At 33.3% G+C, this 17737-nt stretch overlaps 1 protein-coding gene and 1 pseudogene across 4 annotated transcripts; one reads left to right on the top strand and one right to left on the bottom strand.

Annotated features, from left to right (window-relative positions):
* Positions 1–1254: 1254 nt before the first annotated feature.
* On the bottom strand, positions 1255–5818 carry LOC142610776 (uncharacterized). 4 transcript variants are annotated; one of them, XM_075782710.1, is made up of 9 exons: positions 5587–5818; positions 4956–5137; positions 4808–4857; positions 4632–4701; positions 4422–4527; positions 3575–3641; positions 3337–3412; positions 2208–2503; positions 1255–1655 (listed from the first exon to the last, which is right to left on the bottom strand). In XM_075782710.1, the coding sequence occupies exons 2-9, from the start codon at positions 5113–5115 to the stop codon at positions 1572–1574; spliced, it is 909 nt and encodes a 302-aa protein (XP_075638825.1). In that variant the 5' UTR covers positions 5116–5137; positions 5587–5818; the 3' UTR covers positions 1255–1571. The 4 variants fall into 4 exon arrangements, with proteins under 4 accessions (XP_075638825.1, XP_075638824.1, XP_075638826.1 ...); XM_075782709.1 differs by having other exon boundaries at positions 4956–5143; positions 5587–5749; XM_075782711.1 differs by having other exon boundaries at positions 4956–5153; positions 5587–5726.
* Positions 5819–7539: 1721 nt separating this feature from the next.
* Positions 7540–9195, top strand: LOC142609997 (small ribosomal subunit protein mL103 (rPPR7)-like; annotated as a pseudogene).
* Positions 9196–17737: the final 8542 nt, after the last annotated feature.

Below are 17737 nucleotides of genomic sequence, written 5' to 3'. Positions count from 1 at the left end.
ATGTCAAGATGTCCAAGCATGTGCCTACATGTTCGCCCAAAGACGTCCAAGATTTTAGTTTTATTTTCTTTCTTAGAATGTTTGCATTATGAGTGCATTTGATAAAAAAAAAAAAAAATTATTTAGGTTTTGTTTGGAAGTTCATAAGGGAATGAAATAGAATAATTATAAAGGAATGAAATGAAATGTATATAAATAGGAGAAATGAATGAAATAAAATAAAATTAAGTAACCTTGTTTGGATATTTAAAAGTAAATGAATGTAAATAAATGAAATGTAAGTAACTTTGTTTGAGAGTAACATAGAGAGAAATGAATAAAATCATTTTTTTTTATAATATTACTAGTAGACCCTTATTTTAAAATAAAAAGTTGAATATATCGGAATATCTTGAAAGTTTTAGTAAAAAATTCATTAAATCTAATTCCATTTCTTTTGATTCCTCTCATTCCCTCCCACTTAAACTCCCAAACAAGAAAATGGACTTTCTATTTCCTCTATTAAACTCACAAACAAGAAAAGAGAACAATACTCTAAAATTATTATTTTCATTTTATTCCATTCTCCCCTCCCAAACAGGAGCTTAAAGAACAAAAGACAAGAAAACAAGAATTTTGTGTGTGTGTGTGTGTGTTGTTTTTGTTGTTGTTGTTGTTGTTGAGAAAAAGGCGAACAAGAAGTTTAATCCCTTGGATATTTTATTTCTTATACTCTACATTTTTAAAATCATGTCTTACACATTAACTTATCAATTAATTCTTATATGCTACCATATCAATTAGTTCATAATTGCATCGGACATCAAGAAGTTTTAAATCATATTTAGACTGCAAACATTTCCATCTAGATCCAACAGTAAGAGATCTTTAACCTTATTGTTTTTTTCCTTTCTATGTTTTTTTTTTTAAATTTAATTTATTTAAGTTTTGACCCCAAGGCTGGAGGAAGAAGAGATTCAAATTAATATGATAATAAAAGGGAAGGAGCGCTAAATTTCACAACCCCAAAAAATAAGGTATCTATGGATTCTTTCATGGATTTCCAAGAGCCTTGAAGCTCAAGGGCTTTACTTGTTCTCTTTTATGAGAAGAAAGGTTTAAATCCCTCTTCTCCCACTTGCGAAAATTGAACTATAAAAAAAAAAAAAAAACCATTCAATTATGCAATTATTTATCGAGAGAGAGAGAGAGAGAGAGAGAGAGAGAGAGAGAGAGGAGAAGAAGAAGAAGAAGAAGAAGAAGAAGAAGAAGCCCTTAATGAAGTCGTTAACTCTAACATGGAAGTCAATGGCAATTAACTGAGTAGAATGGAAGAGATATTACAAGTGATAGGTGGACTTCTTTATGAAAGTCACATTTGATTTACCCTTCAGAATAAAAAAAATGTTACACGATATCTCTCAAAATGCAAAGAACAAACTCTTCCACTTGTGCAACCAAGATAAAAAAAATAAAGACACCTTTAAATTTTTTTTTTTTTTGCAATTTTATAAATTTAACAATGTCACTATAGAAAACAAAGAATAAATAGATATAGCAGCGAAAGAGAACAGCCAAACTCATTAACTACACTAATCAACCTCCATACCAGAATTGGCTTCATCTAAAATCTTTTGTAGTTCCTTCATTCTTTGCCTTGTCAATGCAACACAATCCTGAAACAACAGCAACTCTTCATCATCAGCATTCAGCTAATAACTTTCTTTGTATTTGCACAGGTCATTGTTGAAAGGGCATTGGCTAATATCTACTGATATATGCTCCTTAGAACAATTGTGCATAGATTGGATAAACCAGTATAAAAATGGTCCCCACTGAGTCTTTTCTCTTCTTTTTTTGGTAGGGGGGTGGGGGGTGATTAGTTCAGAATTTGATCAAGTATAACGCCATCATAACTTTTTTCCCAGCCATTTCAAAATTTTAATTCCTTTTCTGCACAAAGGTCTAATAATTCAAAATTTCCAACAACGTATCGAGTCCTGGGTTTTGATTCCACAAAAGGATGGAATCAACGTCAACCACTTTTTACAATCTTAGTTTCAGATATATTATGATCATATAACCAACAATCAAAAAGCATTCTGCTATAATTGTTATGGTTTAACTGAGTATATTGTAGGACCAAAGTTTGGAACATACTAAGATTGATCAACACATTGGCACTTTTGATGGATCCTTTAAATGTGTTTTTAAGGGTGAAATCTAACCTGGATAGCAGATGTATAGGCGAGAACTGGTCCACCTGGCTTGTAAAGAGAAACAAGTTGACTTGAAGAATCCAAAACCACAGTAACAATAGTTTCCATGATGGACTCTTCCTCTGCAGTGGGGTCTGCCAAGATATAATTCTTGTGAAGTACGCATGTTAGTGAGAAAGGAATGCTTTTCAGCGTCAGTTTCATCCTCTCTTTATTAACAGCATCCTTTTCCAGCTTTCCTCCATTTTCCTCAGACACAACAACTATTTTACCATCATCATTTAGGGAAACTGCAGGTATTTGTACTGCAAGGCATGGACAATTTTATATCAAATAAGGTACTGCAGGTATAGTTAAAGATTTGGAGTTATATCTGCATTCATATGTATGCAAACATATGAATTGACAAATTTATGTAGTTATAAAAACTTGAAACTGAGAAACAAATCTTTAACAAACACTCAATCTATCAGTGGAACTCCTAGTGAGAATCGAGCCCCGGATGTTTGGATTTACAGCTCATCCCAAGCTTCCAACCACTAGATTTTGATGGGGTAAAAATTTGTTCTTATAATGATAGTAGATAATATTTGAGCTGGAGCTCATTGGCTTGGACAATGAAAATATTTTTGGGAGATCATGTGACAGAAAATTCTCAAATTAAAATAGTCTAGAACTATCCAAAAATTTCAACCACTAAATTGGTGGAGGTCTAATACATGGTTGGCCTTGTGCCATACAATCAGAAGCTTTCTACAGTGCTTGTACGATAAGATAAATAAAAAAACTGATGTGCATTTACCCAGTTTCTCCAAGTAAACCAAAAAATAAAACACAACCAACAGAAACATTGTAAAACTTGCAACATATATTTGAATGGGGAAAAGAAGACGTAATTTCATATATATAACCTAGTATGACCAATGCTACATACATAGGGTAAGAACCAGAGTCATGCCTCTCTTCACCATCAAAACATCAAGAAAGGTAAGGAAACAGTATAATTGAGGTTCAAATTTTTGGGGTGAGTTGTGTTGTGTGCAAGTATGATGAATTTTCTAGGCTTCTGTTAGGCCCGTTGCTAGCATCTAAATAGGTCACAGACAATACCAAATGACAGAAAGAATGTAAATCTTACAATGAGAAAAGGCAGCAACAGCTGATAGTAAAGCAGCATCGAAGAGAGCACCATCAGCATCCAAACAGTATATGTCCTGCAAGATATGATTTTGAGTCCTTCTTTATTATCCAATAGAGAAAAAGGACCATTATAATTAACAATTTGTCCAAAAGAAAATGCTGAAAGCATCAAAAGGAAGACTTCTAAATTCAAACATATAAAGATGATAATGATGCAGACAATAAAAAACCATTACCAAGTATGCCATCCAAGCAGCTTTTCCACTGACCAAGGATAACTCTTTCAAGTTGATCATGCCAGAACTGCAACAGCACATATAACTAGTCACTACAGTAAAGTTACACTCAAGTGAAATAAGCTAAGAAAGTAACATTAGATAAGATAATTGACCACCAAATAGAAGTCTTGATCAACCCTACAAATAATCGTATAAAAAAAGGTGATGCTTCAGACTTCAAGGCACAACAAGTGCAAGATAAGGAACAAGTAAGTACCAAAGAGAAAGTTATGGAGATGTGCCTACATGTGTAATTTGATAACAAATTCTGAAGTTTTATTATTATTTTTTTTTTAATTCTATCTGAAACAATAAATTCATTGGGCATCATGATCCTATCCCAAATGACTAGACTAACTGGCATATGTGAACATATAATGCCCTGGTACAGACACAATAAAGGCCTCCAAATATGCATACTTATGGATGTAGACACAAGAAGAAGGTTGCCTCACCGGTGGCATTATGAATGAAGCCTGCTATTAGTTGGGCCTAAGGCCTAAACAATTAATGTCTAGGATTTATTTTATTTTATAATTAATTAAACCTTATTTTCTTTTCCTACTTGTTTCAGGAATTTAATTCCTTTTCTTCCTAGGTTAGTGGAGCCATTTTCTATTCCTACAATCCTACAAGGATAATAGGTTTGGAACTCTATATAAAGGAACCCTAGTTACAATTTTCTTGATCAATGAAATTTCTGTTGAAGTTTTGTCAAGGGTTTGGTGCTCATTGTTCCAACTTAAAAGGATTTCAGAAAGAAAATTCAGCCAGAAAGAAGTAGCCAGAGAATATAATTACATGCCTTGAAATAGTGTCAGACAATTTTTTTGACACAACTGGTGCTATCTCAGCTGGCCTGCCAGGCCTAACAATTGGAGAACAAATTGGAGGCATGTGGAAATCAATAGCTGAAATGACAAAGATTTACATATTGACATCCTGTATATAAAACATATAAAGGCAAGAGAAGTAAAAAAAAAAAGCATAAGAAAATATGCAGTTAATAGTCAACCTATGCAGCCTTCATCCGGTGAGTCCATGGAAGGAGTCATTACTTCCATTTTAATAGCAGCCAACATTGTCTGTCCAAGGAACAAGAATTTTTGAGTTAGATCACAAAATAAATTAAACAACTAGGCTTACAGAGCCCTAAACAAAATGTAGGGAGAGTAAGAGAAAGACACTAACAGTTGAACCAATCTTTGCCAATGCTGAACCCTCAGCAGACGCAACAGCTCCTTGATTTTGTTTTTGGAAAGAAAACAGGATTGAGCAATTCAGTTTTGAGTACAAACAATGATACAGTAATATCTATATGACAGAAGCCATAACTAACCAAGGGCTATAGTTGTATCTCTAGCTCTTCCAAGTGGCCTACCATCCGGCCTTATAGATTCAGTGAGATGACGCTCGTAAAATCGAAGAGGGAAGAGGCGTCTGAAAGCATCAACATCCACTTCTGATGACAAATCTCCCGGTGCATCTGGCAATCCCATTCTCTCTTCTCTCTCTAATTACCTAATACTAAACTCAACTTTCAAAAAGGCACCAAAAAATATATAAAAATATATATATATATATATATATATATATATATATATATATATATATGGCAGCCTTATAGTGCTATATACAAACACTAAAACAGTGCAATACATTGCTGCATCCCAAATCAGAATTTTGCCTTTAAAAAGCAACATTTTGGCGCTAACCAAACAAAGATTAAATCTTTTTAATGCAATTAAACAAAGCATGTAAAAACCTGATCATGTTTTTTTTTTTTTGCCCTACACTTAAATTCTAGGGAATTAAAGAAAGTATTGAGAAAAGGGTAAGGCTAAAAATTTGAACTTGTATTATTTTCCTACCCTTTCTAGGCAATCAAACAAAGCATTAAGCATGAAATTTAGATACCCTTGAATTAATTGAAAAACTTCTTTTAATGAAAACAATGGAAAGAAAGTTACCAAAGCAAAGAAGAGGTGAGTTACTGTGACGGCCGCAACAGCCACTGACAGTCGAAACGCACAGTATGTATGTCTTTGGATCCACTCTTCTATTGCGCCCTGAAGCTTCGTGCTTCAGACTTCATAGATTATGAGCCAACGAAACGTACCGTTTAAGCGCCACAAGGAGACTGTGACTGTAAGAGACATTTTATAATCAGTGAGGGATTTTTTTTTTTTAAAAACGACATACCGTTTATTTTGAAACTAGCGCAAATTAAATTAATGTCCGATTTGGCCCACTACCCATGGGTCGGTTTTGCCAAAATCTCAAAACGTTTTTTTTTGGCATTATTGTTTAATCCATAATTGAGTTTTTTGCACACCCATTTGTGCATTTGATTGTTTTGAATTTTTTGCTGATTGGGTTCAATTTTTATTCTGCACATTTTCTTTAGGATTTGGTTCCTCTTTTACAACTGTCTTTCAGGGTTTCTTCTTTTTTTTTTTTTTTTTTGGTTGTAAATCTTTACATAACCTCTTGTGAAATTTGTTTTAGAATAGATAATGACCTAGAAACTTGACAGGCTTTGAAGCTGGTTCTCTACAACTATAGCAGATCTTCAGTAACATGTTTCATTGAAGTTTCTATGTTTATATAAGCACACGTGCTAGGCGTTCGAAGAAATGACTAAACAGATTGGAGTTTAGATTTGTGTACATACACGTGCATGACACAGACATAGACACACAAAGGGTTATTTAAAACAGAAATATGTACTCATTTGGTACCTTCAGGTCTCTTTTTGTGGGAAACTATAATATTGACTAAAATTCAACGTGTTTGATTAAATGAAATTTTACTTGGGAGAATTTAAAATCAACTAATTGTGATGCTGGTGCAAACTGTGATTGCTGATATTATATACAGGGTTTTTCCGGTGCAAAAAATGTGAACTCTAATTAAAGTTTTAATAGGCTCTTTCTGTTTGTGGAGGATCCCTGTATCAGTTTTTGATCCTTGTTATTTGTTGCTAGGTTGTAGCTCTTGCTTTGTTGTTTTTGGATGTTTTCAGCTAGGTTTTGCTTCTTGTTACGTTGGTCTTTTAATTAAAAGTTTTCTTATTCATAAAAAAAAAGGGAAAAAAAAACCCAATTCTTTTTGGAGAGTGAGTGTGGACACAACGGATGTAAAGGGTACAAAATGCAGTGTCTACAGTGAGATGTTATGAATTTCTTGCATGCCCAATTTGTAATGTACCCTATGAGTTCTGGATTTATGATGGAGAGGGCCAAGGGGCCCCTTGTTATAATAACTTGGAGATAAACTCAGAAGAAACTTTTAGTCCCTACTCATGATCATATCTATTCGCATTCTTTGAGTTTATATATGTTGGTGGACGATTTCACCATTTTTCTATTCCCGTTTTAGATGGATTTCCAATGCACAATAGTATTGTTGTGAGAGACAGAGACAAAGAGAGTCAAGACCTCAAAAGTCCCTAACATATTACTTGTAAAAAAGAAGGTCCATAGTCATATTAGTTACTTAATAGTAAAATATTTATTTTGAATAAATTTAACAATTCTGCTTTGGAAGATGTAGTTTAGTAGATGCTATGTCAAATAATAGGAGAGTGATTTATACAATGTTTCCAAAATCACTGTGGTAAATCTATGACTTGATGCTTGAACTTAATGGCTTCAGCAGGTTTGTGTACAATTAAAGGAAAGAGCAACACTGTAGCGCATACTCTGTCTCACCATTGCTTGTTCATCCCAACAAAAATCAAACTTTGATGGTTTGATTATCTGTCAGTTTTTGCAGGATGCTGTGCATCTAAGTGGTGTTTGCCCAAGGTTAGATGACTATCCTGAGATTCACAATGTTAGAATGTACTAACCTATATGCTTTCTTGATTCCATTGGTAATATGCAGACACATAAAAAAATTGAATCCATGATAGCAAAATCATGCTTTCAGCGCATCAAATTATTCCTTCCTTGGTTTACATATCAGTCAAGAATTCCATTAGCCTATGTGTTCATAGTCCTCAATCAGTGGTAGCTAAATTCATTCATGGTGGTACAGAAGCTAACATTGATACAGTAGTTAGTTCCATATGTGATTCATTCAGGAAGGGCTATGATTGGGACATTCTAACTCAAAATTTTGATTCTGTTCTCTTAAATGATTGATTGTTGAGAAGGTACTGCTGGAATTGAAGGGGCCAACAGATGCAAAAAGGGCTCTGGCCTTTTTTCCATTGGTCAGCACAAAGGAAAAAGTTTGAACATGGGAATTGGTCTTACTGTATCACAATTCGTATTTTGGTTCAAGCACGACTGCTTATGGATGCTCGAGCATTGCTTGAATCAGTTTTGCAAAGAAAGGCATGGAGCCCTTTGAGATTTTCAGTTGTGGATTCTCTACTTAGAAGTTACAAGATTACTGTTTCAACTCCATTTTTGTATGATTTGTTAGTACAGGCTTATGCTAAACTCAGAACGTTTGAGATTGCTTTTGAAGTCTGCTGCTATTTGGAAGAAATATGGCTTCTCTTTCAAGCCTTATAAGTTTCAATACTTTGATTCATGTTGTTCAAAAATCTGATCAAGTCCCTCTAGTTTGGAAGATTTATGAGCATATGATTCTAAAAAAGAACATATCCAAATGAGGTAACAATCCAAACCATGATAAGTGCATTGTGCAAGGAAGGGCATTTGCTGAAATATGTCAACATATTGGACCAGATCCATGGTAAGAGATGCTCTCCTTCAGTGATTGTTAATACCAGTTTGATCTTCAAGATTTTAGAGGAGGGAAGAATTGAAGATTGTGTGGTATTATTGAAGAGAATGTTGCAAGAGTATGGTTCTTGATACAACTGCTTATTCACTAAATGTTCATGCTAAAGTAAAGCTTGGGAATTTGAAGTCAGCATGGAAAGTGTATGAAGAAATGCTTAATAGAGGTTTACAAGCAAATCCTTATATCTATACTTTGTTTATAGGAGTACATTGTAAAGAGGGAAGAATAGCAGAAGCACATTGCCTAATGAAGGAGAAGGAAGATCTGTGTTTGAAGTTTATAGCAAATGTTTTGATCTTATCATTGAGGGGTGTGCTAAAGCAGGAAAATTGGAAGAAAGTTTAATGCATTGTGAGAAAATGTTGGAGAGGAGACTTGTTCCTAGTTGTTGGGCTTTCAATGAGATGTTAGGAAAGCTCAGTGAAAATGGGAACGTGGAGCAGGCCAATGCAATGTTAACTATTTTGTTAGGAGAGGATTCCTGCCTGATGAGATTACATACTCTCATCTGATTGAGGGTTGTGGAAAAAAAAAAGGTGAGTTTCATGAAGTTCTCAAACTCTACTATGAAATTGAGAACAGATCACTGTCTCCTGGATTATTGGTCTGTGTGTCATTGATTAGGAGCCTTTGCTTGTGTGGGAAAGTAGAGGAAGCAGAAAAAACATTTGAGGATTATGAAAGAACGTTCACTGGCCCCAACTGCGTGCAGTTACGAGACGTTGATTGCAAGCCACTGTAAAAAAGGTGATAGAACAAGGGCTCTTCACCTTCAGGATGAAATGGTTTCACAAGGACTGAAGCCCAGTTGTTCGTAGCTTTCTGGTTAAAGTGCAGAGAACATTGAAGACTAGCTTCTTTGAGGAAGCATAGTTAGTGTCCACTTGGGATAAGGACTAGCTACTTTTGTTAACCATTTATTCTCTCTCTCTCTCTCTCTCATAACAAATGGAATAGGAGAATTCAAACCTAATTTTTCAGCAATGGCATAACTTCACAATACTATTGAACCACAGACTCTTATTAATTTATAATTTTCCTCCTTAATATAAACTGTGCCGAATTGAGGCTTTGGACTTTCTTTCTTGATTATTACAATATTGTAACGATTTGGTCCACTCAAAGTTCCGAACGAACTCAATTGATGGGATGCAATCATACAATGAGCTTATAAGTATTTTGGTACAAGACAATTTAGCAGTGTCCGATTTTTTATTTATTTTGGATTTACAAGAAAAAAACCTTTGATCCCATAAATTCCATGATAAAAGTCAACATTTCTATTTTGAAAGGGAAGAGAAGTACAATTAAACGAGTCTAAATTTTCTGTTCCACTTTTCCTACTCTATCCTATATTCCATCAATAAAAATTTGTCACATGTTCACCTAATTAATTAAATAGTACCACAGCACACCCTTGGTGCGATGGTCACTCCACAAGCATAAGTGCTTGTGGGGTGTAGGGGGTAAGGGCCGGAGTTCAAGTCTCCAGGAGGGAGACTCGCACACATATACACTTAGATTAGGCTAGAGTAAAATTCTATCTTGTATATATATAAAAAAATTAAATAGTAGTTAAAATAACGGTAGTATTTAATAATGGTAGTATTAAATTAATTAGGTGAATATGTGACAAGTTTTTATTAGTAGAGCTATAATAAATCCATTGATATTTTATTCAATTGACATGCATGTCCATAACAAATTCTATTATATTGCATTGGCCAATGGCCATTCATAAGAAATATATAATATTTGCCCCCCTCTCCCTCCCAAAAAAAAAGGCTTTTTTTTTTTGGAATAATCATGCACAAAAACATAAATAAATAATAATAAAAATAAGATGAATATGCATTTTTTTTCCTCTCCTTTTATTTATTTATTTTCTTTTTCTTGTTAGGATTTGGCTTACCTGTAGTACTTTTTTAACTAGGCATTTTTTTTATTTTAAATATACAATGACAAAAGGTAGTGAGTTTTAATCTCCATATTTTATTTAATAAGTGGATGATGTGACAGTTTCTCATAAAACAAAAATAGATTCTAGTTAAAAAAGTACTCGAGGTAAGTCAAACCTTTTTTATTGCATGTACATAGGTACATTCATAAACACTTTTCTCTCTTTTTTTTATATATTTTTATTTTTATTTATTTATATGATCAAGTACATTCATAAACACTATTACATCACAAGCTGCATTTTTTTTTTAATATTTTATTCCCGCTGAAAAACACTAACAAATTGCCGGGGACGTATGTGAGCTAGGTAAGGTTTCCATTTCTTAAAATGCAACTACAAAACTTAGAAAACATCTAGATTAAGCCAAAGCAAATCCTTGATGACATGACTTGTACTAAAGCGCTAAGATACGGGAAATTAAAGCGTCCGGCGACTCTATCGCTCAAGTGCAATATCAATGCAGAAATTATAAGAACTATTACAGATTTCATTAAAAAAAAATTACAAATTAATGTGACAAGAATATAATTAGTGTCACTTAAACAATATAATAAATAATTATTTGAATTATAAGTTTTCTGTGGTTGGTGGCATGTTAGTTTGTAAGATTTATGTTGTAAAATTTATAATATCTTTAACATTATCAACGCTGCATTGCAGTGACATAGAAGAATATTGAGCAGTGATGACCCAGCCTCAAGATATTGATTATAGAGAGGGCATCAACACTGACTCAGAGAATGCACATATGTATGGCACCTTCAGGAGATTTTTGCTTTAACGGTCATATGGTGCCATCATCAGATATGGGGCAGCATTAGAAACTGATGCCACACATCTTCCCTACTCCGCCCATTCCAAATAATTAAGGTGCATGATGCCACCACCCAGATCTCCATCTGGAAATTCATTGTGTGATGAAGAAGGTTAATTGAATTGGCATTAAGGGGTATGGAGAAGAGGACTAGAGCGAACTCTCTTGAAAATGGATTTTGATTTTGGTTTTGAAGTTGGTGGGAGAGTTGTGGCGTCTTGCTTTTTATATTGCTCTTCAAAGAGAATCTATTCCAAACCTCTACTTGTACATAAAGAAAAAATTAGAGCACAAAACATAGACGCAAAGTAGATTCCAAATTATTTTTGTAGGTAAAAGAAAACGTAGAGTAGGCAAAGAAAGAAGATTCCTACAAAAATTATAATAAAAGGAATGGAACCAGTTAAGTTGCTTCAAGAAAAGAGCCTGGAACTAATAACAATTTGTAATGCCAAATTTAGTATTTTATAGGTTAAAAAAATTAAACAGAAGGCTAATAATGTACATTCATATCAGATAAAATGAGAGTTTATTCCACCATTTTCACAGCCCATGTGGATGACTACTTGTCATCTTTCTTCAGAGAAATAAAAAAATCTCGTCATCTTTGACAACGTATATATAGAATGATGATTATGGATTTAGGTGAAAGATTTTGATAATCGGAGATACTAATAATTGATTTTATAGCGACTTATTACTAACTTTACGTGGTGTTCCCTCTATTCCCATTTTTATTTTATTTTTCATCTTTGAAAAATCAACTTTTTATGAAATGTGATTGCTTTAACATACAAATTGTGAAGATATATTATTTTTCAAACCAGCCCTCTTTTGTTTAGCTTGTTTTATTTTATTTTAAACAAAATTATATTTTTAACCCTTAAAGTTTAGAGGTTATTTTCATTGCATGTACTATGTAGTTTTTTAAAGGGTAAACTACGTATTTAGTTCATATTTTTATACCATATTTCAATTTAATCCCTAACTTTTCAATTGTGTCAATTTGGTCCTTAATCTTTCAGTTCTGTGTCAATTTAATCACTGACATTATTTTTTGGATGAAAATTGTTAATATGACTAACAGCCAAAATATAAAATTAGTTTCCGTTAACGTGGCAATAAACTAATTTTTTATATTTTGGCTATTTGCAACATCATCAATTTCCATCTAAAAGATAATAGCAGAGACTAAATTGACACGTCATAGAAAGATTAGGGACCAAATTAACACAATTGAAAGGTTGAGAATCAAATTGAAATACAATGTAAAGAATAGAGACCAAATACGTAGTTTACCATTTTTAAAATTTTTCCTCAAAAATAGTTCTTTAAATTTGAGATTTTTCATTTTGGTCCATTAAATTTTATTATGTTTTTAAGATGGTCTTTCCCTCAATATCCATGACTTTTTTTTATATTTATTTTAAGAGAAACATATTAATGGCTAATTTGACCCTTAAGAATAAAAGAATAAAAAAGAAATCATCGGTTTGTTAATCTTGATGGCTAGGTTAAGCACGGAGATGTAGATCACAAACTCCTCCTCTTATATCTGTTGATTATAGATATTTAGTCATAAAAGAATTTAAAAAATAAATCTAAAGAAAAGCTTTTGTAGTATGGCTAAGCAATAATTATTTCATGCATTGGATAATTATCATAAACTAAAATTTATTATAGATAAAAGAAGACACTACAATTGCATATCTTGTTCCACATTTATGAAAAGAACTTCTATTAACATACATATGTACATTATTATTATTTTGGATACATACATTAGAATTTAAACCTATAACATCTACTCTATGATAATTGCTTTTATTATCAAAGTAAAACTCCAATTAGTTTTTTGTGTAGGCAGGATTTCAACCTCAATCCCCTTTACTACTAGACATTTTTATGCATTATCATATTATTCTACCAAGTTATATATGTATCATTTTCCATGCAACGATCCAACTCAAGCAATATTATCTGCAGGAACCAATGGAAGGCAACGTTGTTGATTCACGGGGACTTGCCCATTTACCACATTATGCCAAATGAAATTCTTGAAGACAATAGTCCGAAAAATAAGTAACATTGCAAAAGCACCATAAAAAAGGTTCCTATTGAGCAGCAAGTCCAAGTTCAAGTGCATTGTCAAAGTAGTCGTGACTTCAAAGATGAAATAGTGGTGGCTAGGCTTCAGTAAATTGATTATAGAGAGGGCATCAAATGTGAAAAGTAAACTCGTTACAACACCTGCAATTTCAGAGAATTTGATCTTTTGGTGATAAGTTGGCCTCACTGGATATGGTGCCTCAAAGGGACTCATAAGCTTGCGCCCTGTTTCTGAAGTCAGAAAACATAGTCCAAACATAATTATGAAATCTCCAATTGATTTGAACATAAAATGTTTCCTATATCTCTCACATGCAGCATTAAAGAACCCAAATAATAAGAGACACTGGAGTGCAACTGTGTGCAAGATTGCCACCATGAAAACAACACTAACATGACCTCCAATCTTTAAAAGGTAAAATTGAGTTGCAGTGAAGGTGGAAAGAGCACAAAGAGAACTAATCAATCCTAGAAGGAACCAAAAGACTCGAACAGGGGTTACCCGGGGATGAACATTTATTGTGAACCACCTCTCTAGAGGGGTTGGGCGAACATGATCATGGAGGTGATCATCACCTTCAACTTGTGGAGCCTGTTGGTTCCAAAGATTTCTCCACCAATATTGTACTGCTTGCCAAAATGTAACTGTTGGCATGTCATCATGCACTTCATTTGGTACATTCCAAGATGGGTTATGTGCGTCACCTGGCTCAGGAGGTACATTCCTAGGCCTAATTGGTAATTGTGGATTCATGTGGAGAATAAAAATGGTCTGAATTCGCCACAATAGAGGAAATGAGAGGAGGGAAAGATTGAATTTTGGGATTTGGTTAGGGAGCTAATGGGGTAGAAAAGCAAAATTCTTTATCAGTCTTCAAGGCATTTGCTCCTATGAATGGGGATAATAAACAGGTGAACTCCTAACATTTTCATTTGGGAATTATTTATATGTACATTGAATAGGAAAAGGAAAGAATAAAAGAAGAATGAGAAGAAAGATTATTCCCAATGTTCAGTAAAAGAAAGGATACAAAAAGAATGAGAAGAAAGATTATTCCAATGTATAGTAAAAGAAAGGATAAAAGAAGAATGAGAAGAAAGATTATTCCAATGTTCACAGTAACTTCTAGTACTTGATCCAAAACGTAATAGTTTAAGCAAAGAAAGTAACATATATATCACACATCTTTCATTCACATTACCTGATCATGTAATTGCATGTGAAAAGGTATGATTAAGGGTTTCTACGTGTGAAATAAAGTCAAATAACCAACTGAAACTACATTTTTTAGGAGCCGGGTGGAAGTCTTATTTTCTTGCATATATGCTGCATCTAACTTTGTTTGCTTCACAGTTTCAGATTCTCAAATGCATGTTTCTTTATCTTATTATCACTTTCTCAAATTCTTGTCTTCACCCTCAAAAGTTTCTCCTTTTGATTCACACTTTCTTAAGGTCGATCTCCTTCTACCAACATCACAATTCATCTTCACCCCTTTGGTCTCGTACTCTCACTTAGCAGTCACCTATCTCCAATCTCCCCCCACTAGCTAGGACTGCCACCAAACCGTCGTCTATATTGTTGGTAAATATGGCTAAATAAACAAGTTTTGATTCAACAATGTAAACCCTAAAAAATTAGCAATAACAAAAATAATTAGATAGAGTTAGAAAGATGTTACAAACTATAAAATCACGTAAAATGCATCGTTCTTGAAGGTTGATTTGTGCCACCCAGAGTAAAACTTGGTGCGAATGACTCTCTTGTCGAACAACCCCCTAGGATTAAATTATAGTGATTTCTTCAAGTTGAACTCACACTCAAACAAAGAAACAGAGGAGCAGAAAAGGTGTGGAGTGCTGCTGGAAAAAGGAAATATGTTAAGAGGAAAAATAGGGTTGAAGGGTTTATAAGCCAAAGGAAAAGAAGGAATAGTGGGCTGGCTATATTAAATGCCCCCAACGGGCTGACAAAATTGGGCTAGATTGAAAAGAAAGGAAAAAAAGATACAGCCCAAGAATGATAGAGATAAGCCTAAACCCAATCCAAGGCCAACTCTAACACCTAACCCATTATCTTTCAAGCTACCACTTAAGGTGGATAGTGGCTTATAAACACATAACATGGTTCACTCCTAACCAATGTGAGACACAAAGCACAATGCTCTAAGTGTTTGAAACACAACCCACTCCAACATATATGTCATTGCATTCATTTGTCAACCTTGACGATAATTTTTTAATTCAAAAGCATGACGTTTTTATTACTTATGATGTTTCGATTGTCTCCACTCAACCTTATTATTATTTTTTTCTTACTTTTATTTTTTTAAGTTTGCCAACAAAATGAATGAAAATAAAAGTCTCTATAAACTTCAATTATTCATTTATTTTGTTTGTTTTCAATTTTTATTTTGAGTTTTATTTAGTCATCTATATTACATAATATGAAATTAAATATGGTGATGACCTATGGGATATAGTGACTTTTCAAGGTCAGAGGCTATGAGGACACCCCTTATTAGTTGAATGCACAATGAGTCACCTCAGAGACACGTGTACCAATCACAGTACTCCAGATGTCCCTCTCAATGTCCAAGACTTGTCTCTTAAACAGTGGAAAAGCTACCTACCTACAGGTCCTAGTGCCACGTTGGCGCAGTTTTTTTTTTTTAATTAGCAGATAATATCACAGCTGTGAAAAGGTCCAAAAAAGAAAATGATGACTTGACACATATCCTTGTACTTAGCCATATTCCTCAGAGTATAAGAGGAACATGCAGCTATGCTATTAGGGCAAGAACCCAAGTAGATATTTTGAGATGAAAGTGGAGAGTTGGTAGAGAAGAAAGACAACCTGATTGTAAACTGATTTCTTTTCACACATAATACAAGCTGAGTAGAGCAAGAATGTTGCATTCTTGCTCAAACCGTGGTTTTTTATCCTTTTTTTAGGGTTTTCCATGTACATCCTATGTTGCTTTAGTAATTAGTTTCTTCTTCTTGTTTAAATGTGCGTCTTTTTCATGTCATATCATCACTTTCTTTCTTTCTTGTTTAAGTGTCATGTCAACGCTTGCATCTTTTCGAAGTTTCTCATGTAGATGTATTGTTAAATAACTTATTTCACTTCTCTATATAAGCTCAAATCTAACTTGCATGTGCACCCCCTAAAATAAAATTTTGAACATCCTGAGTCCCTAACTCTAAATCTTTTCTAAGTCTAAGTACAACTAAAATAAACTTGAATATTATCTCCTTAATAATCTATTCTTGCAAATGCAATTACAATTAATTAAAACTTTTTGAATCTACAAGTGGAGTGGTTAAATTTAAATGTGTTTTTAATTTGTTATTTGTAAGTGGGCTTTGGGGTATGAGCCAATCAGTAAATTAGTAGTTAGTAAATGTTAACACTAAAAGACAATTAAACAATTAGACAAGAGATAATTTTAAAAAAGATTCAAAAAAATTAGACAAGGGTAATAGGACAGGGGAGTGATTGAGTGAAGACAAAAACAAATGTTAACATAATAAAAATTTTCTTAAAAGAATTTCAAAGACCAATAGTTGTCAAAGTTCGGTTGAATTTTTAAATAAAGTTAAAATTAATTTATACTTTTGATTGAATTTGTGAGTGGAGTGGTTGAATTTGAATGTGTTTTTAATTTTATTATTTTTAAAGTGGGGATTGGGACATGGGCCAGTCAGTCAATCAATAGTTAGTAAATGTTAACATTAAAAGATAATTAAACAATTAGACAAGGGATGATTCTAAAAAAATATTTTAAAAAAATTAGACAAAGGGCATGAGACATGAGAGCAATTGAGTGAAGAAAAAAATAAATGTTAACACAACAAAAATTTTCTTAATAGAATTACAATGACCAATAGTTGTCAAAATTGAGTTTAATTGTTAAATAAAGTTACAATTAATTTATACTTATGACCGAATCTGTGAGTGGAGGGTTTGAATTTGAATGTGTTTTTAATTTGTTATTTGTTAAGTGGAGATTAAGGCAAAGGCCAGTCAGTTAATCAGTGTTTGTAAATATTAACACTAAAAGACAATTAAACAATTAGAAAGTGGGTGATTCTAATTAAATAATAATAAAAAAATTAGAAAGGGGGTAGGACAAGGAAGTGATTGAGTGAAGACAAAAACAAATGTTAACATAACAAAAATTTTCTTAATAGAATTACAAATGTTGGATTAAGATAGCTTGACCCTGGTTAATTAGGTTCAATTGTATGCAAATCATGGAGACACCAACAAATCACCAAAAATACTAAATGCAACAGAAAATAAATTTGACACAGTGATTTGTTGATAAATGGGAAAACCTCGTAAGACAAAAACTCCACCGGGTGATTTTAAGGTCACCTCTCCTAAGAATCCACTAATCAACAATCAAGCGGTTACAAGTATAAGGAATCTTACCAACTACCCTAGCCTATCCCGAAATACCAAACTATA

Source organism: Castanea sativa, chromosome 9 (genome assembly GCF_040712315.1).
Source record: "Castanea sativa cultivar Marrone di Chiusa Pesio chromosome 9, ASM4071231v1".
NCBI classification, from domain to species: Eukaryota; Viridiplantae; Streptophyta; class Magnoliopsida; order Fagales; family Fagaceae; genus Castanea; species Castanea sativa.
This window is presented reverse-complemented; position numbering and strand designations above follow the sequence as displayed.